The 22,607-nt window shown below is 43.0% G+C and overlaps 1 protein-coding gene across 1 annotated transcript in view; it reads right to left on the reverse strand.

Moving 5' to 3' along the window:
• aldh1l1 (aldehyde dehydrogenase 1 family, member L1) overlaps positions 1-8,850 on the reverse strand; it is a 35,912-nt gene extending 27,062 nt beyond the window's left edge. Inside the window, exons 1-4 of the mRNA XM_083925017.1 lie at positions 8,818-8,850; positions 7,026-7,171; positions 1,967-2,201; positions 1,722-1,887 (exon numbers count right to left, since the gene is read on the reverse strand). Of these exons, the coding sequence (XP_083781143.1) occupies positions 1,722-1,887; positions 1,967-2,201; positions 7,026-7,152 (528 nt within the window). The 5' untranslated portion in view covers positions 7,153-7,171; positions 8,818-8,850. The remainder of the gene's footprint in view (positions 1-1,721; positions 1,888-1,966; positions 2,202-7,025; positions 7,172-8,817) is intronic.
• Positions 8,851-22,607: the final 13,757 nt, after the last annotated feature.

Raw genomic sequence — 22,607 nt, forward strand, 5'->3', positions numbered from 1 at the left:
GTACTATAAATAAAACTGAATTGCTTTGCCCGCCGTGCTTTACCAAGGGGTCTTGCCTTTTGTCTTTTTAAAATGGCTAATATTGCAACAACTGAACTTGCACCATCAAGTGACTGGAATATATCGGTGCACTCACACTGTCAAGCAAGGACACGGGTCTTTAGTTAGTAAAGCTGTGTTTCTCCCATTCTAAAAGAGGAGTAACCTTTGCTTTTTTCATCCTTTTGATAAAAGACCTGTACAGGACGATTGATTCAAAATACAGCTTAAACTGCTTTCATGCCACCACATGGTAACTCCTCGCCCCCAATCATTTCAATGGTAGGGGGGCAGAGGGGCAGCAGTTTTGAGCAGGGGCCAGCAGTTATGAAGCATTTGCTGCACACATGAACACACACAGCCTTTGCCACCCAGAGTTCATCGTGCTGATCAGCGGGCGGTAACTGCACGTGGCAGGAATTGCTTTTAAAAACGTCTTGCTTTTTGATGAAATGCTTTTGAAGGTAGGCAGTTGACAGGGTGGTAGACACGCGGCGGTGTCAAAACAGCTTTAGCGGTTTGGTAACAGTCAATAGTCTTTTTCATTATAGTCATGTCGGTGCCATCACTATCAAATTTTGGCTTTCGCAAGGGATCTGAAGTCACTTTCACCCACTTCTCTAAGAAACACAGACTGCAACACTTTACTTCCCCCGTTCAAACTCATTCATGTTTTTTGCTCAGATATTGAAATCTTCAAACGACAGCGAATATTGAATGTCTGCTCTGAAAAGTATGTACAAGGGGTTGTTTATTATTCTGCCGCCACAACAGATAACAGGGTGGTACCTGAGACGGGTTGCTGTGTAATGTGTGAGGGGCTCAGGGATTCTTCAAGTTTTCTGGTGACTGCTTTCATTCATACATGTGCCAGAAGCTTCTCTGATCAGATCTATGTATTAAACCATATATTTTTGTAAGGACAACTGAGGCTCTTCGGGTTATTTTCTGTATTCATCATCTGGAAGGATCAACGATTAATTTTTCTTCATCACCTGTTATTGTCATTATGAACAGATGTCTGTCTTCTATAGAGCTGGGTCTGTCCCACATTCCTGCCTGTTAAAGGGAAGGTTTTTCGTTGCCAGCGTACTCTACGGAGGAATTGTTGGGTCCATGTAAATCATAAATAAGTCATAGAGTGTGGTCTATACCTACTCTATATGTAAAATGTAAACATTTTGTTATGATTTGGCACTATAAATAAAATTGAATTGACTTAAATTGAAAGTACAAATGTCACTGTTTAGGATTTCCCAAGTGTCTTTGATATATATGTTCTTTTTTGGCTTGTCCCATATATTTGCTAACTTGTTTTTTTATAACCTTGTATTGCTTTTCAGCGATCTTCCAAGTCTGAAAAGTGAAGCCAATACAGATGTGCCTTAACCCTGCATTCTTTCTAATGTCAGCAGGGGTCACCTAAAAATGTCTTGTTCAGCATTCAGTGGCTTGCATCAGCCAGTTGAAAATCAGCAGTTCCCTCTTTGGCCCTTTGATCCAGTGGGCGTAGCACAGCCTGAAGCTCCTCCACAGTTCAGCCCTCTTGTCCAATGGTCACAGTGGCTATGTTTTTCTCATATACAATCAATGCTGCATACCATACTTCCTCTACTTTATTTTACCAACTAGCTCAGCCTACACTACCCACCCATAATGCCTTGCACCACCACTACACTTACTGTGCCTTTGACTCCCTCTGGGAAAAGAAATCTCTTGTAGATGGTATTGACGGTGTCATTGGGTTCAACATCACACTCTCTCTGCAGCAGGATTGGTCCTGTGTCCAGTCCATCATCAGCCCAGAACACTGTAAACCCGCCCTTTTTGTCACCATGGATCAGGGTCCTGTGTGTCAGAGACAGCAGGTCAAAGACTGGGTTTGTCACCATGCCAACCCCAACCTAATCAGCATGACATGACTCACCAGTTGATAGCTGAGGCTCCCCTGTGGCGAGGCAGCAGGGAGGGGTGGTAGATGATGGAGCCGTGTTTCGGGTGGTCAATGACCTCCATGGGGATAAACTGGGAGCAGAAGGGCAGGACGTTGAGCTCGGCACCAGTGGCCTCGTACTGAGCCACCACCTCTGGAATGGCTTGGCCCTTCACACGCCAGCGGGGGAACTTGAAGACAGCAACACCATCCTTCTCTGCCTCAGTGGCTGTGGGAGGTAAAAATAATCAAACTTTTGAAGTGCCCCACATACAAAAATGGTTTTAGTTACATAAAGACTAAAGCATATAAAGATGATTTCTATTATGAATTACCCTCAAAACCTGAAGCATGTAACTGAAATTATTGATAATCAATTCCGGCATCCTTAAACTGTGAGGTCACTGTTAAAACTGTACATGAGAGTGAGAGAGAGAGTGAGAGAGAGAGAGAGAGAGAGCAAAGCCTGGCCATAGAGACAGGACGGGAAAACATGTCTACCTAGAGAGGAGTAGCTATGCCGGCAGTGTGGAGAAGCTGCTGTGGAGATAGAAAGACACTTCCTCACACACTGTCAAAAATCCCCCCTTTGGACAAAAAACACCCACATTTTCTGAAAACTAAATTCTAAAAAAAAAAAAGTTATTGGGGGAAAAAAAGGGAGTTGCTAATAAAGCTCATTAAAATATATGTATCCCTATATTCTAATGAGCTTTATTATATATTAAAAAAAAAAAAAAAAAGAGAGAGAGAGAGAGAGAGAGAGAGAGAGAGAGAGAGAGAGAGAGAGAGAGAGAGAGAGAAAATTGCCAATGAGAGAGATGAAATTCCACTGAGAGGGGTCACAGAAAAGATGAGCTCCGGAAAATATCGTCAACTTTAGGATGAAAGAGTGAAACAGAGGAACCAGCAACCTGGGGAAAGCAACATAAAGTTAGAGAGATTGAAAAGGAAGACAAATAGCAACAACAGTATGTATTTTAACATTAAAAAAGAGAAAATTTCCAGCAAATCAATCTGGAAAACAGTAAGGAGCAGCCAACCAACTCTGCTAGCCTAACACAAAACCTGGAGCTGAGGTAAGAAAAGAGGGAAAAAAGAGGAAGAGAGATAGAAGAGAAAAACAATTCTACAACATTTGAACAAGAAGAACAGAAACAAATCTGTCAAGGACTTATTGGCCTAACATCATCAAAAAAATAGCTAAATAACAGTTGGGACAGTTGAAAACAAAGCAGGTTACCATGGAGACGGAACACAACAACCGCAGAGCGATCGAATACACTACTAACTTTTTCAATGCTAAAACCACACACACATAAAGAGGCAACACTCTTTTCCAATACAGAGCAACTCTTTGCTGACTACATCATATGCAACAGCAGGAAGATAAAAAATAAAAAATCCTTTCATACGGATCACATCAGCACATGGAAGCAGGTCATATGTAATAACTACACACACATTGCCAAAGAAGGCATTGGTCATGGTGGCTGCTTGACTGTATGTCAACCTGTATGAAACCCTGGACACAGACAACCCTCTGCTCACAATTACGTACTGCACTAAGAAAGGAACAGTGCTAGTACAGGGAAATGAGGCAAGCCTCAACTCCTTTGAGGAACTCTTCCCCAAAATGAAGGCAGAAACTGAGAGAGACCGACCCAGTACAAGCAACAGCACTGTAAGAGGAAACACAGGAAGAGGAGGATGACACATTGGTCCTAGAGGTCACAGAGCCGGACCTCAAGCCAACAACCAGGCTGCCATCCGGCTCCACCCCACCCCAGCACCTCCCAAGCTCTTCCAACAACTAAGAGAGAGCCTGTCTCTCCTTGAGCTGGACTTCACTGAGTTCAAGGAGCTCACCAGGCCAGGCCTTCTGAGCCTGATACCACCCAACAAATGAGATATGAGCTCCAACAGTTGAAGCAGGACAGTCAGGAGGCCATAGCAGAGCTGATTAGGTTGAACGAGGAAACCAACAAGCTATAGGAGACCCAGAGGAGACTCAGGCAGCTGACACAGGTCGTCCATGAACTGGTGGAGGAGAACACCACCTTACGAACCCGGGCCCTGAAAACAAAGGAGGATAAAGCAAATGGAGACTTGAGCTTCAGAAGAGAGCTACAGGAGATGAGTGCAACTCCAGGAGAAAAACACTCATATCTCTGCCCAGCGACACACATGCTGCTGCCCCAACACCTATCCTCCCCCCTGCTGCTCAACCACCAGTTCCCTCCGACATCTCCAACCCTAACACCCAAAGACTCCTCTCCTGATGCAAACTCCCTCCCTGCTGTCCAACCACTGTCTTACACAGAGCCCAACCCTGACAGCCCAGCCAAGCCAGAAGCCCAGGTGGTCCTACTCCTGAATTTCAATGGAAAATACTTGGACACCAAACGTCTCTTTCCTGGCTTCAACACCACGACCAAACGCTGTCGAAACACAGGCCTTGCCATGGAGCTGCTTAGACACACTGGGAAGCCCCCAGTATATAGTGGGACATACAGGCACCGATGACCTCCATACCCTACTACGGGGTACTGCAGGGGCTATGATCAAGGTTGCTGAGAGGGCCTCCAGGGAGTTCCCTGACAGCAGGGTGGTTATTTTGACCCTTCTCGCCAGGACAGACACCCCTCCACATGTCATCCATGAGATCAACATGGAAATCTTAAGGAGCTGTGCGGCCCTCCCAAACATCCACACCAACATTGGGATATGGGCTCTCTATGGCAAACACCTACACCTGAACAAGGCTGGGATAAGAACTTCTGCTTAAACATTGAAAGATATTACTCTTGGTCACCACCCAACAGCCTTGCCCACAGCTGCTGTGCCCTGAAACTACAGACCACCCAGATACCAACAAGGAAATCAGAAGAATTCTACCTCCTACCTCCCTGCAGCACCAAGCCACCCTGCAGCACAATATCACCCTGCAGCACTACACCACCATGCAGCACCACACCACCCTGCAGCACAATATCACCCTGCAGCACTACACCACCATGCAGCACCACACCACCCTGCAGCACCACACCACCCTGCAGCACCACACCACCCTGCAGCACTACATCACCCTGCAGCACCAGGCCACCCCGCAGCACCAGGCCACCCCGCAGCACCAGGCCACCCTGCAGCACTACATCACCCTGCAGCACCTCACCACCCTGCAGCACCAGGCCACCGTGCAGCACTACATTACCCTGCAGCACCAGGCCACCCTGCAGCACTACATCACCCTGCAGCACCAGACCACCCTGATGCACTACATCACCCTGCAGCACTACATCACCCTGCAGCACCACACCACCCTGCAGCACCACACCACCCTGGAGCACTACATCACCCTGCAGCACCACACCACCCTGCAGCACTACATCACCCTGCAGCACTACATCACCCTGCAGCACCACACAACCCTGCAGCACCAGGCCACCCTGCAGCACTACACCACCCTGCAGCACCAGGCCACCCTGCAGCACCAGGCCACCCTGCAGCACCAGACCACCCTGCAGCACCAGACCACCCTGCAGCACTACATCACCCTGCAGCACCAGGCTACCTTGCAGCACCAGGCCACCCTGCAGCACTATATCATCCTGCAGGACTCCATCTACATCCTATATCCCACCCTCCTGGGGGATATAGGATGTAGATGGAGGAGCTGTGCGGCCCTCCCAAACATCCACATAGACCACCACACCAACATAGACCACCACACCAACATTGGGACATGGGCTCTCTATGGCAAACACCTACACCTGAACAAGGCTGGGATAAGAACTTCTGCTTAAACATTGAGAGATGTTACTCTTGGTCACCACCCAACAGCCTTGCCCACAGCTGCTGTGCCCTGGAACTACGGACCACCCAGATACCAACAAGGAAATCAGAAGAATTCTACCTCCTACCTCCCTGCAGCACCAGGCCACCCTGCAGCACTACATCACACTGCAGCACCACACCATCCTGCAGCACCACATCACCCTGCAGCACCACATCACCCTGCAGCACCACACCATCCTGCAGCACCACATCACCCTGCAGCACCACATCACCCTGCAGAACTACATCACCCTGCAGCACCAGGCCACCCTGCAGCACCAGGCCACCCTGCAGCACTACATTACCCTGCAGCACCAGGCCACCCTGCAGCACTACATCACCCTGCAGCACCAGAGCACCCTGATGCAGTACATCACCCTGCAGCACCAGGCTACCTTGCTGCACCAGGCCACCCTGCAGCACTATATCATCCTGCAGGACTCCATCTACATCCTATATCCCACCCTCCTGCCCCATCCAACCACAGAAGACGCCCCCACCATCACCAACAAATGAACACGAACACACACACACACACACACACACACACACACACACACACACACACACACACACACACACACACACACACACACACACACACACACACACACACACACACACACACACACACACACACACACACACACACACACACACACACACACACACACACACACACACACACACACACACACACACACACACACACACACACACACACACACACACACACACACACACACACACACACACACACACACACACACACACACACACACACACACACACACACACACACACACACACACACACACACACACACACACACACACACACACACACACACACACCAACCAACCAACCAACCAACCAACCAACCAACCAACCAACCAACCAAATTGTTAATTTTAACCAATTTCTTTTTTTTATCATGTTGTTGTTGCCAGTTTGAACCCACAGTTTTACGTTTTAATATGTAAACATTTGTTTACATTTTGCTTTTGTTGTGGTATACATATACTAGATTATAAGAATATGAATAGCAGGAAGCTGTTTAGTGGAGCAAATGTTGCAAATGGTGTGAGGAGTCCAAATGTTATTTGGCACCATGCTGAGTCTAGTCATGGCAGCAGTGCTTTTATTGAGGAAGAAAAGACAGCATGTCCATTTATATTTCACTTGAATTGGGGTGCTCAGTCAGTAAAGTTCTTACCCAGTGGGTCAGCTTTGCCATCTTTGTCAGGGATGGTGAAGACTCCTACGATGGTGTGGCCGTCCTTCCTCAGCTCCTTGTACACGTCCTGGCCGAACAGACTCTGTCCAATCACTGCTATCTTCATCCTCAAACCTCAATGTGTTCTGGTGAGGCAGCAACACAAAGAATTATGTTGGAAATTAGTACAAGCAATCAAAATATAAAATATTTTTCTAACGTACAAGTTGTTTGCAACTATGAAGCAACTGAAATGTATCCATTTGTTCTGAACGTTCTTTGGCTTAAGGGTATTTAAATCTCAAGGGGCCATCAAGTTCATTCGGTCAAAACACGGACTTCAGAATAAGAGTTCAGACCGGTTCAGACAGGACAGAGCTTGCCTGTGCTTCTGTCCTGGTCATTATTTCATGCTACAGCTCTGTGGTAACAGTGACAAAACCCCCTCTCTAACCGTATGCAAACATGCCAAAGTCTTCACTGTGTGACCAGGTCCAAAGAGCACAGTGTCACCTTTATGTTTGAAGAATAAGATGTGTACAGGTGTGTTACACCATAACAGGCACAATAGATATGTACGTGTAGAAGATAGCATTCCAGATCTACTTTCAGACAGCTCAAATATTTTAGATGTGGTTACACATTTTATCAAAAGTACAAACAAGGATGTATGCGCTGTGTAATATCCCATATAGCACGTTTTGAATACGTTTGAATTTTTCTTTCTTTTTGTTATGTTCCAAAGTAATTGTGGCATGCAGGATGACATAGTTTGCTTATGTTATTTTTGTCATTCTTCAGCTTGTCTGTATATAACTTTATATAGAATCAGAAAGAGCTTTAATGGCCAAGTATGCACACATAAATGGAATTTGACTTCGGAAGGCATTCGCTCTCTCAGACAGGTAGACATATACAATATAGACACAGAGTACACATAAGTAAAAAAAAAATAAAAAATACATTGGGACAAATATACAATCCAGATGGCAAAAATAGACAGGCATATTATGGATACATACAATATACATACATGCAATATGAAGTAGGGGCTTATATCCAATTATACATATATAAAACAAATGTAAAGGATGAACATACTAAATGCAGGAGGCAGATTTAAGAGGCAGAACAACAGATCAGCTGCTCAGTAGAGTCAGAGCAGATAGTCAGCATAAATACACTGATGTGATCACTGCCAAGCACCGCTATACAGCTGCACATGAAATGAATGAAACATCGTTCAGAAATAACTGTTAGACAGTTTATTGACCCCACAGAGAGGGGCGGCGCCTGCTTTCCAGCCAACTAATCAAATCCCTCAGTGTTGTTCATGCCTCCAAGGCTGACCAATCAAAAGCCCGGAGGGGTTGAAAGGATTTGACAGGCCACTGGAGGGTCAAAGTTTAACCCCAAACACCCACAGACTAATACACTAATAATGACAAACTATCCAAGCCACATTTGATCAAGTCATGTGCAGCCATGGTGTGGATCTGTAACTGTAATATCCTCAATATCCAACACATCCAACAACAGCCTCCTACTGCAGATACAAACTGTGTGTGTGTGTGTGTGTGTGTGTGTGTGTGTGTGTGTGTGTGTGTGTGTGTGTGTGTGTGTGTGTGTGTGTGTGTGTGTGTGTGTGTGTGTGTGTGTGTGTGTGTGTGTGTGTGTGTGTGTGTGTGTGTGTGTGTGTGTGTGTGTGTGTGTGTGTGTGACAGGTGGCCAACCAGCAGTATATGCCTCGTGCAATGAAAGCGAAGAACAGCAGTGAAATGTGGCACCTTACCCTGCCTGCAGACCCAGCGCTCCTCTGCCTGCCTGGAAAGAGCGATCAGACGGAGAGCAGGGCTTTTAATTTCCTCCCCCAGCCGCACGGATAGGCGGCCCAATTGCATAACATGCAAATAAAGCCAAGTGATTGGACAGGACGGCCATGAGGCTGCAGGGGGCAGCCAATCAGCTGCTCCTGTTTCTGCGCGAGAGAGATGTCAACGATGATAAATCACTGAAGTGTTACAATAAGGATCGAGAGTGTGTTTCTACTGCAATATGACTTTATATGACCTTTTTTAGATTAAAAAGTATTCTCACAGTGAGATTAATTTATATGTCGTTGAATCTTTTAATTTTATTCTAATATTGTCTATGTAGCCATAGCTTTTGGAATAACATGGTGGTCTATCCTAAAAATAATAAACCATAATAAATGATCAAACATGACCTTTTAGAATCAAACACATCAAATATGAATATTATGAAGGTATTGCTAACAGTTTTTCTATGTAAGTAAGCGCAGAAATCCACACCTTTTGTCGTTTCTACAATAATTAGTACGAATAAAAAACAAGGAATAAAACTTGAACTATGAAGTAAACATGTATCAACAATGAGAGAAAATAGGCGAGTTAGACCAAAAACTGTCATTGATTGATTGATTGAAGAACTTTATTATCCCAGAGGGGAAATGGCAGAAAAATGAAGATGCACAGTAAAACAATTAAAGATATAGATCACACATAGCCTACAGTGACGACATATAGTTTGGTGCCATAACACATGCAGGAGAACTTTATAAATAAGCACATAATACGACACCGCTCCAGAGTTACAATAGGCCGACAAGGATTTGATAAAAAAAAACAACCTGTGTTACTAATCTTATACCTTCTCTGAAAGTGTCCAGGAAATAACTTTATCATTTGGCAGTCGGCCTATTATAAGTTTAGCTAAACTGAGTTCAACAGCAGCTCTTTTCCATTTTCAGATGAATTTCCTTGAAATAATCTAAAGTCAGACTGTAATGTTTAATTCATAAAGCCATAAAATGCTGCCATAGCTGTCTTTGGACTGGTATGGCCAATAGTTTACAGTGGCTAATGTTAAATGTCAAACTGCCTTGAGATTAAATTTGATGCTGCTTTTAGAGAAATTGTACAATTTTAAAGCTTAACTGTCCTGCTGTGCACTGACTGAAAGAGGCTTTCCCAGCTGTAGCAATGAATGTCAAGTATCGGCCCACTATTTCAACTCTGTCTCGTTTTTTTCTCTAGTGTCAAATTACCTTGTTATTCCAGGAAATGATTAGATTATCTAGGTAATTATTAGGAATTTAGGCAGCTGTAAAATACAATGTTACTAAATCAAACAAATAAAGGCCGATTTATTTATTTATTTTAAAAATCTAAGCAGGATGAAAAAAAATAAGGCTTAAAGGTTGAATATGTAGAATCTTTATTGAAAGCTATATTTCAAAAATTCTGTACCATTCTGTTTCCATGGTAGCAGCCAATAGCGTTAGGCGTTGCTGGTTGCCAGGGTTGTCTGTTGTTGGGTGCAGCTACTGTAGGCTGGCACTGGGCAAAATGGAGTTTGCCAATCCTGCAGCTGCTTCGGAGCCTTGGAGTGAAGGGGGCGTTATTTGTCCCAGCAGCTGAGTGAGCGGAGACGGGCAAAAACCAGTCAATACAGGCCAAGCCTTCACTCCATGGACTGAGAGAAAGGAGAGACGCACGGCGAAATGGCTACGTTTCTCCTTGATCGCTAACATCCCTTTTATCTTTACTTAGCTGGTACGGCTAATGCTAACGGCTAACGCTAACTGTCAGTCAAACTCCTCTACTTGTTTTTATGGTGTGATTTGCGGAGAGGATGGGTTCAAACAGGCTCAAACAGACTCAAACAGGGTCTGACCAACCTGGCAACCCGACTGCTGGAATTATCTTTTAACTTCTAACGTTAAGTGTTATTCGAAGCTTCAAACAAACTGCAGCTTCCATGATCGTCATTGTGTGGTCTGTCTGACGCTCTATAAATACATGAGAGACTAATTACACACGACTGCCATGTCCATGCACACACAGTATCATTGAGCAGAAATGAGGAGACACTGATGGGACCAGTGTGATCACAGGCTCATACTTCCTGAAGGTGACTTGCAGTTTAGATAAAGAGATAAAGAGAAATGGTAAGAACATACCTGATAAGGTTGTTGTTGTTGTTGTTGTTTGGAAAGATCAGAGGGCAGATGGGTCAAAGTGTCAAAATGCAGAACAACAACAACGTAGCCTAACTCCAACCTTCAACCAGACATTCAGTGCAACACACAAAATGTGTCCAGCAGAAAGTGAGTATTAACTCCCTTAAAGTGAAATTTAGGGGTAAAACCTTCCCATGGTCTTTTTCAGCCATCAAATAAGCCACTGTGATAGTTTTTTTTGTGTAACAACTATTAACGTGTCAGCCTCCACCTGCCAGTGGATTATAGACTTCATCATCATTGAGTCCATCCTCACCTGCTCCATCACTGTCTGGTACGCTGCTGCCTCTGCCGAGGACAGGTGAAGACTGCAGAAAGGGTGATCGGCTGTAACCTCCCAGCAGGACCCTGAAGAGAGCTAGGAAAATAGCTGCTGACCCCTCTCAGCCCGGACACAGGTTGTTTGAACCTCTCCGATCCGGCCCGAAGGCTGCGGTCTATCAGGACCAAAACCTTCCACCACAAGGACAGTTACTACCCCTCTGCCATCAGGCTTTGGAACACAGCTAAAGACTCTGACTGACACTTATGGATCTACGACTCACATATGCGTTGCGTTGTCTCGATGGCTTGTATTTGCCGAAAAAGACCCTGGGATGATTTTACGCCGGAATTTCACTTTAAGTTCATGTTGAGTGTTCTATAGTATTTCCTCACCGGATCACTTTAGTCTGAGTTGAAGGATTTTTTCATGCAGATACAGTTAAAATGACTCAGAACACCGTCTTCTCTTAACGTCTCCCGTCTGCCGTGTCTTACTTACCCTACATTTGTTGTGCAGACTGATATAAAGCATTTTGGGCACACTGAGTAGGCTGATAGATCGCCATTATTTCTCTTTTGTGTCTTTTGTTAAAGGAGTGTTTTGTTGTCTGCCAACAGGCCTTTACTGCAGCAGTCTTTTTGTGACATGAAACATTCCTGGTCAATAGTAGACACTAAGAAAGTTTAAGACTGATTGTCAGACTGAGACATTCCGTTTACCTGCATGCATGTTGACATAGTGCATTTCTGACAATGTCAAACCTCAGGAACAAGTCTTTAGAACTTGATACTTTCTCAACCAAACATGCTCAATCACACACTTTTTTCAGATGACCTAGAGTCAATTAAAAAAATTCCCTACTAAAAAACTAGTGTAAAACATCTCTTTATGTAACACAAGCAGGAAAGATCGGAACCATTTCTTCACTTGTACTAAGTGTGTGTGTGTGTGTGTGTGTGTGTGTGTGTGTGTGTGTGTGTGTGTGTGTGTGTGTGTGTGTGTGTGTGTGTGTGTGTGTGTGTGTGTGTGTACCTTAGTTTGATCTGAACTGGTTGGTTCTTGTCCTCAGTTATCACTTATGTTACAGTTTTTTTTGATTGCTTTGACCTGGTTGAAGAAACTGGTGACCTCTCAGTCTTCATCATCACTCTCTCAACAGAGCAAAAGACACCTCTTGCAAATGAGTTAAACCATTGTCATTGTTTTGAATTGAATTGAATTGAATTGAATTGAATTTTGACACACTTCCCGCACCATTTTGCAAATCAGTTAACGCAGATGTCATTCAAGCAGTCCAAACGCCATTGATTTAGCTGTGGTAACTAAACAGAAAATATATGTTCCCATCTCTTAGAAACTTTTGACCAGTATGAAATCACTGAAGCACCTGTTTGACACTGCTTCACAAAACTTTTCAATTTGCAATCAGTATGCCCAAGATATAGATGCAGAGGCATGCCAAGGCTGGATCAGGCATGCAAGAAGATTTTTCCCTAGGTGCATCGCAAGAGAAAATATTGAGTGCGATGTAGATGAGGCCATGTGGTCCATTCGTCAAGAGAGAATTGACTAGAAGAGATTTTTTTCTTTATTGTACAGAATTTTTATTTTTATTTTCCTTATGTCTTACATAGTGATGGATTTTACTGTATTTTTTCTTTCATACTATATATGTGGTTTCTGTTGGAATATTTCATTTCTTAGCCACAATCTAAAAAAAAAGAATGAATACTGCATTCAATCAAATTTGAAAAATCATTGTATATGATTCTGGATCTATTTTTATCTGATGTGTGAGCTGCTGACCAGTAATGCAGCACTGATTCACAGTGAAAGCTGAATTTTGTATTTTGATGCCCCTTATCTAATGACTTATGCACTTCAATTCGATTCAATTCAATTTTATTTATAGTGTCGAATCATAACACAAGTTATCTCAGGACACTTTACAGAGTAGGTAAAGACCACACTCAATGACTTATTTTTGATTTACATAGACCCAACAATTCCTCTGTAGAGTACGGTGGCAACGAAAACCTACCCTATAACAGGCAGGAACGTCAGACAGACCCAGCTCTGTGGAGGACGGCCATCTGTCTTGACCGGTTGGGGAGGAAGAAAAGGAGAGAGAAAGAGAGAAAAGACAAACAGATGGACAGAGAGAGACAGACAGACACACTTCCTGAGATGCAAGCAAAGCCTAACAGTAACTATAATATTTATAGTAATGTGAATATAACGTATATGTTAAGACAGTTAATACAACAGAATAGTAGAAACAAGCACAGCTAAGGTGACAGAATATGAAAATGATAATAATTATGGTGGCAAACATGATCAATGATGAGTAGTGGCAATAGCAGCTACGATACAGCTACAGGACTAAATTTGACAGAAACTCTGAGAATTCAGACAGAAATTCAGAGTACGGACCAGGAGCACGGTACACTATAACAAATATAATTGGCTGCACAGTTTTCCAGGTTGAATGTGAAAGACTAAGAACAAGACTTTCAAATGAATTATAATTTAGTTTAGGTTTGGGGTTTATTACAGTTTTTTTTGATTGCTATGACCTGGTTGAAGAAACTGGTAACCTCTCAGTCTTCATCATCACTCTCTCAGCAGAGCAGAAGACACCTCTTGCAAATGAGTTAACCCATTGTCATTGTTTTGACACACTTCCCACACCCTTTTGCAAATCAGTTAACGCAGATGTCATTCAAGCAGTCCCAACTCCACTGCTTTAGCTGTGGTAACCAAACAGAACATATATGTCCCAATCTCTTAGACACTTCTTGACCAGTATGAAATCACTGAAGCACCTGTTTGACACTGCTTCACAAAACTTTTCAATTTGCAATCAGTCTGCAGGCTTCCTCCATACTCTCCATTTTTAAATCCTCTAGAGGAATTCTTCAGTGCATGGAGATGGAAGGTTTACGATCATCGCCCCTATGACCAGATACCCTTGATCGATGCAATGACCGCTGCTGCCCAAGATATAGATTCAGAGGCATGCCAAGGCTGGATCAGGCATGCAAGAAGATTTTTCCCTAGGTGCATCGCAAGAGAAAATATTGAGTGCGATGTAGATGAGGCCATGTGGCCTATTCGTCAAGAGAGAACTGACTAGAAGATATTTTTTTCTTTATTGTACAGAATTTTTATTTTCATTTTCCTTATGTCTTACACAGAGATGAATTTTTATACTATATATGTGGTTTCTGTTGGAATATTTAATTTCTTAGCCACAATCTCCAAAAAAAAAAGAATGAATACTGCATTCAATAAAATTTGAAAAATCATTGTATATGATTCTGGATCTATTTTTTGCAAGAAAGCAAATTGGCACTGAAATGTAAGCTGCTGACCAGTAATGCAGCACTGATTCACATTGAGAGCTGAATTTTGTATTTTGATGCCCCTTGTCTAATGACTGATTGGAAGCGCTTATGCACTTGTGTGCAAGTTGTGTTGTTTGAGGGCAAAATTTGCTTTTGGTCCATATTTTAAATGTTTTGGCGCAGGTAGAGCCTTTTGCAGGCAAAATGAGTCATTTTGACCGTTGGTGCAACGGTTTAGGCCTTTGCGTTAACAGTTTTGAAAAATGTGTATTTTGAGTCGACTACTGCGTCAAAGCAATAAAAAAAAAACTGTATTAGGAGAGATGGTATTCATCCTACTTTGGAGGGTGCCGCTCTCATATCTAAGAACCTGGACGCAGTTGTTAGCGGTCTAAAACCATGACAACCCAGTGTTGGGATCAGGAAGCAGAGTCGCAGTTTACTGTAAATGTCTGTTTCAGAGTGAGTGTGTGTGTGTGTGTGTGTGTGTGTGTGTGTGTGTGTGTGTGTGTGTGTGTGTGTGTGTGTGTGTGTGTGTGTGTGTGTGTGTGAGAGTGAGTGTGTGTGTGTGTGTGTGAGAGTGAGTGTGTGAGTGTAAGTGTGTGTGTGCGTGTGAGTGTGTGTGTGTGTGTGTGTGTGTGTGAGAGTGAGTGTTTGAGTGTGTGTGTGTGTGTGTGTGTGTGCGTGTGTGTGTGTGCGTGTGTGTGTGTGTGTGTACACCTCTTCTCTTTGCAGTAAAAGTATGAAGTCAAAAAAATGAATACATGTTTTTCTTTCAGTTTTTAGTTTTTCATTAGAATAGTAGCCCATTTGTCATCTGGTAAGCTAAGTAAGAAAGTTACTGTATTTCCATTTTATTGTCTTTGTTTTCAAACACAAGGGGGCAACCTTCCACCATAAAACAGCCCCTGTATCAGCAAGAGCGCTGATACACACAAGAAGATGATGTCAGCTTATGGGAAACTGGATTTTGTCTATCAACTTTATAAAAATACAAAACTAAATCACTGGAGTTCAACTTTGAGTGAAAAATCACTACCAGACTTCCTTTCTGAGCAGTAAGATGAATGAAATGGGGCTACATTTATTCATAGCAGTAAATATATATATATAGTAGTAATAGTAATTTCCTGTCTGTCTCAGTGTGTTTGCAGCGTGTTGCTCTTTGCAGTGTGCCCAGATTACAGTGTGTCCATTCTGATTGGCTACGAGCGCTGTTGTGTACCCAGGCGTCTGAACGTATTTTCACCCCAAACTCAGGCTCCACAGATGGAGATCCACTGGCTTCAAATACACACTGTACACACAGTGTCCTGCAGCTTTCCTGGAATATACTGAAACATCTGCCACGGCGCACATGCACACGCGCACACACACACACACACACACACACACACACACACACACACACACACACACACACACACACACACACACACACACACACATTAAAACACTGACGGAAAGGCTAAATAAAAGGCTTCTGGTGAAGTGGAGATTTGTGGTGATGTGCTGGCAGGTCCTTGGGCACTAAATAAAGCTTGAGAAGGAAATGGAGGGAAGTGAAAAAGTGCAGGTTGTTGACTGATGAAACCCAACCCAGGCCATCACCATCCAGGGGAGTCTACCGGCTAGAGTCTTTCCTGAGATCAAAATCTCCAAGGGCCTTTTTCAATACAATGATCTGGCTCGGCTTGGCACATCAGAGGATTTGCGTTCCGATTAGTTTTATTACATTTTATACTACAGAGTAGTATAAAATGTAATAAAACTACACACACGTGGGACTGCAGTCATTCCTGTTCTGACATCGCAATGACTGATGTTGTTATTTAGAAGCCCTAGTGGTCAAAGAACTGCTGCTAAACAGTGGGAAACATTTAATTTCCTGTAATATCTTTACAATAAAAGTGCCCCTGTTATGTTGTTATTTAAAAGCTTTTATTATGAAACAGCAAAATCAGGGGTCTGTTTCACAAAGCAGGTTCAACAAACTCTGAGTCTAACCCTGAACTCTGAGTTGATCTACTCTGAGATAGGAAACTCTGAGTTTTCAGTTCCAGAACAGCAGATTTGCATTAGGTTGATCAACTCAGAGTAGTTTGACCTGGAGTTAAGCGCGTGCACCACAAGTAAAAAAAGTCAGCATCAATGGAGCCCTGATTCGACGAGTCACCATAGCAACGGGGAAGGGGAGGGCTACGCTACAACTGTAAATATTAATGCGCTCATACGGTGAGTTTGAGCAGGTTTACACTGCTGCAGCAGCAAAAGAGAGGGAGACGGTGCGGGAGAACATTGCTGCTCGGGTCCGTGCATACGTTTAAATGTAGTCCAGTTGCAATCACAGTAATATCACAGGGGGAACTGCTTGAGTGGTAGCCTATTACAGTTTTTTTTGATTGCTTTGACGCAGTAGTCGACTCAAAATCCACATTTTTCAAAACTGTTAACGCAAAGGCCTAAACAGTGGCACCAATGGTCAAAATGACTAATTTTGCCTGCAAAAGGCTCTACCTCCGCCAAAACATTTAAAATACGGACCAAAAGCAAATTTTGCCCTCAAACAACACAACCTGCACACAAGTGCATAAGCGCTTCCAATCAGTCATTAGACAAGGGGCATCAAGTACAAAATTCAGCTCTCAATGTGAATCAGTGCTGTATTACTGGTCAGCAGCTTACATATCAGTGCCAATTTGCTTTCTTGCAAAAAATAGATCCAGAATCATATACAATGATTTTTCAAATGTTATTGAATGCAGTATTAATTCTTTTTTTTTTTTTCGAGATTGTGGCTTAGAAATGAATTATTCCAACAGAAACCACATATATAGTATACAATAAAAAATACAGTAAAATCTATCACTGTGTAAGACATGAGGAAAAAAAATAAAAAAATCCTGTACAATAAAGAAAAAAATCTCTTCTAGTCAATTCTCAGTTGACGAATGGGCCACATGGCCTCATCTACATCGCACTCAATATTTTCTCTTGCGATGCACCTAGGGAAAATCTTCTTGCGTGCCTGATCCAGCCTTGGCATGCCTCTGCATCTATATCTTGGGCAGCAGCGGTCATTGCATCGATCAAGGGCATCTGGTCATAGGGGCGATGATCGTAAACCTTCCATCTCCATGCACTGAAGAATTCCTCTAGAGGATTTAAAAATGGAGAGTATGGAGGAAGCCTGCAGACTGATTGCAAATTGAAAAGTTTTGTGAAGCAGTGTCAAACAGGTGCTTCAGTGATTTCATACTGGTCAAGAAGTGTCTAAGAGATTGGGACATATATGTTCTGTTTGGTTACCACAGCTAAAGCAATGGAGTTTGGACTGCTTGAATGACATCTGCGTTAACTGATTTGTAAAAGGGTGCGGGAAGTGTGTCAAAACAATGACAATGGGTTAACTCATTTGCAAGAGGTGTCTTTTGCTCTGCTGAGAGAGTGATGATGAAGACTGAGAGGTTACCCGTTTCTTCAACCAGGTCAAAGCAATCAAAAAAAACTGTAATTTGTTTAATTTAGGTGCTTCACACGGGGGAGAAGCGCACTTGGCAGCAGCTTAAGATGAAACATAAAAACATTGTTCAAACAGGTAAAACATCGGCACAATCTCATGGTGACGCCTCATTTTGAGCATGTTTTACATTGTAAAGTAAATATTACCGTAAGTGGCTGTTTAATATGTTGTATAAAAAACTCCCATTTGTAAAAAAACGCAGTGCAACACACAATATCTGCTGGGATGTGAAAGTATGACTTTGGTTGTTAATGTTGGAAATGTAAGGACGGATGAGGTTGTGTATGTAAATGATGGACTGTGACATGAAACGGTGTTGTGCCGTATTCAGCCCCTGCAGTGAAATGCACCCCTCGCATTATAGATGATATTCTGGACCAGAAGGCTATATAGGAGTAGTTTATATACCGGCAAGCACACACTTTTGAACCTTTGAATTGCAAGAAAAGCTGGGATTATATTTAGGAAACGCCAAGTCAAATACATTCAACTTGCTCAAAAGATCCATTTCATTCATTTTGTAATCATGGCTGCAGCATATTAAGGACGTCTATGCGCGGCCTGATAATCATCTCCCGACGAATATTTAATTCTCTGTGCAGTAATGCTGCACCTTCATCCACGGGATCGTCATCAAAAGGACCTGCCATGGTAGTGAAATAGTCACCACCTAATATAACTTCTAATGTAGGCCTACTGAATAATTTTTATACGTTGTATAAAAAACTCACCCAAAGCCAAACTTCCCTTTCCCGGGCCACATTAACCACCTTTAACTGGGGGATCCTGAGGCGTTCCCAGGCCAGTGTGGAGATATAATCTCTCCACCTAGTCCTGGGTCTTCCCCGAGGCCTCCTCCCAGCTGGATGTGCCTGGACCACCTCCCTAGGGAAGCGCCCAGGGGGCATCCTTACTAGATGCCCAAGCCACCTCAACTGACTCCTTTCAACGCAAAGGAGCAGCGTCTCTACTCCGAGTTCCTCATGGATGGCTGAACTTCTCACCCTATCTCTAAGGGAGACTCTAGCCACCCTCCTGAGAAAACCCATTCCGGCCGCTTGTACCCGCAACCTCGTTCTTTCGGTCATGACCCAGCTTTCATGACCATAGGTGAGGGTAGGAACGAAGATTGATCGGTAGATCGAGAGCTTTGCCTTCCGGCTCACCATAGACAGATTACCGCATGGGCAAAGTGGGCGTGTGCCCAGGGCCCCAGAGCCAATAGGGGCATTTTTTTTTTCGGTACAATTTAAAAAAAAAATATATTGGAATGAATGTTGTTTTGAAAATGTACTATGATAATAAAATCATTTGAAAGTTTTAGAAATTATAAGATTAAATCAGTTATGTGTGTTCAAGTGTTTGAGGTTCGGTTTCGTTTGCAGCTCTTTAGACAGGTGTTGTGCCGTATTCAGCACCCCTGCCGTGAAATGCACCCCCTCACAATATAGGTGATATTCTGGATCAGAAGGCTGTTGTTTCGACCCATAGGAGTAGTTTATATACAGGTAACCCAGAACGGTCAGAACATTGTTTACTTACAGTCTTTAAACTATTTTAAAGAGTTTAAAATCACAAACTCTGATAATAGCGAACACAAAACAACACCTTTTTGTATGTTCTGTCGAAATATACTGCAGCCTTAATTACAAAATGAATTAAATGGATCTTTTGAGCAAGTTGAATATATTTGACTCAGCGTTTCCTACTTTGGGGCGGTAGTAGCTCAGTCCATAGGTGACTGGGCTGGGAACCAGAGGGCTGCTGGTTCGAGTCCCTGTGTGGACCATAATTGGAGTGTAGACTGGTGGCTGGAGAGGTATCAGTTCATCTCCTGGGCACTGTCAAGGTGCTGTTGGGAAAGGCACCAAACCCCCAACTGCTCGGGGCGCTGGTCACTGGCAGCCCCCTCGCTCTAACATCTCTCCATTGTTTGCATGTATATAGGTCCTGCGTGTGTGAAAAATGAATTTCCCCATTTGTGGGACTAATAAAGGAATTCTTCTTCTTCTAAATATAATCCCAGCTTTTCTTGCAATTCATAGGTTCAAAAGTGTGTGCTTTTAATTGGGTTGCCGGTATATAAACTACTCCTACAGGTCGAAACAACATCCAGAATATCACCTTAATGTTAGGGGGTGCATTTCACGGCAGGGGTGCTGAATACGGCACAACACCGGCCGTCTTCTGTACCGTCTTTGACAGAGTAGCCTACCCCTTTCGCACCTTGTCCGGGACGTCCTCGCTGTACTTGGTGTTGTTATAGCACATCACAGTTTCTGGTGTTGCCTTCGTCCCACTAAAGGTGCCCACACCAGTGCGCAAGGTGCTCAGGATGCAGACAGTCTTCCTCGGCTTTCCCTGCTACACAGACTCGCTTTATTTCAGCACCGAACTGTTCCGCTCGCTGTTTCACAGAGGGGAACTCCTGTTATTATTTGCCCATGGTGCCAACCAGGCGATATAATACAGCTATATAATAATTGACTTACAAGTAAATTCACAAAGAGGCACAGCTGGAGACCGCTAACAACGGCACTGTGCTCTTTTCTTCGTGCTTTAGCAATATTGTTGTTGTGGCAACAACACAACCCCTCCGTTGTGTGACATCGGAGCAGAGGGTCAGCAGCTGGATTTTGCATGCATGGTCAGTATTATTAGTGGGTGTCTGTGGTTTATTACGTTTGCTGACATTATTACATTGGCTGGCGTCACAGCGCCTTTGCGTGCATGCGCACTGTTTGCATGTGTTGGCAGGGGACCTTGGTGAGTTTGTGTCCAGGGCCTGTAGTCATGATAATCCGTTTATGCGGATCAGCTCTCTTTTCGTCACAACGGTGCGGTAGAGCGACTGCAATACCGCCCCCGCTGCTCCGATTCTCCGGCCAAACTCACGCTCCATCGTCCCCTCACTAATGAACATGATCCCGAGGTACTTGAACTCATTCCCTACCTGGAGTAAGCATGGCCTCAGATTTAGAGGTGCTGATCCTCATCCCAGCCGTTTCACACAAGCTGCGAACCGATCCAGTGAGTGCTGAAGGTCACTGACCGAAGGTCACTGTAGTACATCCCTGCATTTATTTATTTAATAATAATACTAATAATAATACATTTTATTTGTATTGCACTTTACATTCAACAATCTCAAAGATCTACAGAGCAGAATAGAAACAATATAAAAAGAAAATGAAAAAAGAAAATTTAGAAAAATGCTTTGGTGAACAGGAAGGTTTTAAGGTTTTTTTTCCAAAAAAAGCTTTGTTATGCTGATTAAATATCAGTAACTAAGTGGTAAGTAACTAAGGGGAGAGCCATCTTGCTTCCTTCTCATATCTTTTGAGAATTGCAGTAAGTAAACTGCACTGATGGGGGAAAGTTAATATTGACTTGGGCAAGTCGAAAACTTACGTTGTTTTATTATTGCGTTTTATTTATTTATATTGTGTTTTACGTTATAACATCTTACAGCTGCATTATAGTTTTATATACCATTTATTAAGCGCTTTTAAATACAATATAGGAGGGTTAGAGGAAGGTGTTACCCAGACAAGAATTTACACAGTCTCTACACTGTACTACTGTTGTTCAGGAGGCAGACACCGTCCCCATATTTTAAAGTAAACATAAAACTTTCCTCTTTGACAAAGCTTATAGTTAGGACTTATGAGCCCTTAATTCTGCTGCTATAGGCCTAGTGTGCCAGGGGATAATCCTGTTCCTGATACTCTGAGCTTCTCTCCTCTCTGTTTGTATCATTCATGTCTCATCAATGCATGTTACTAATTCAACTTCTTCCCCGGAGTTGTTTGTGCTTTGTTGTCTCTAAGGTCTCTGCTGATCGTGGTGGTGCCTGCTGCCGTGGTCCTGCATGACGCTATTATCATTATTGTTCATATTATCATTACTTATTCATTCTAATATTCACTGCCATAATAACACTATTAATCATTTTTCTAGAAGTATTAGTGCTACTATTCATATCATTTATCATATATACCACCATAATTATTATTATTCATATCTCTATCACCTTAACTATAGTATACTGTTTCAGTACTGTTCTAGTATATTAACTGCCATAACCTATTAGGCATTACAATTACTAGATATATTTTTATATCTATTATATTATATTTATTATTATTATTGTTAATGTTAATTCTGCGGTTGCTTACTTCCCTGCAACTGTCTGTCTTTCTCTCTTCCCAAGGTCAAGACAGATGTCCGTCCTGCATAGAGATGAGTCTGTTCGACGTTCCTGCCTGTTGAAGGGAAGGTTTTTGTTGCCACTGTGTGCACAAGATTGCTGGATTAATACTGTATATAATAACTATAATTATTATGACTATTATTAAAGATAGTGCAACTTGTTGCTGCTCATGGGGGAATTGGTGGGTCTCTA

This window comes from Echiichthys vipera, assembly GCF_963691815.1.
Source record: "Echiichthys vipera genome assembly, chromosome: 13".
Lineage (NCBI taxonomy): Eukaryota > Metazoa > Chordata > Actinopteri > Perciformes > Trachinidae > Echiichthys > Echiichthys vipera.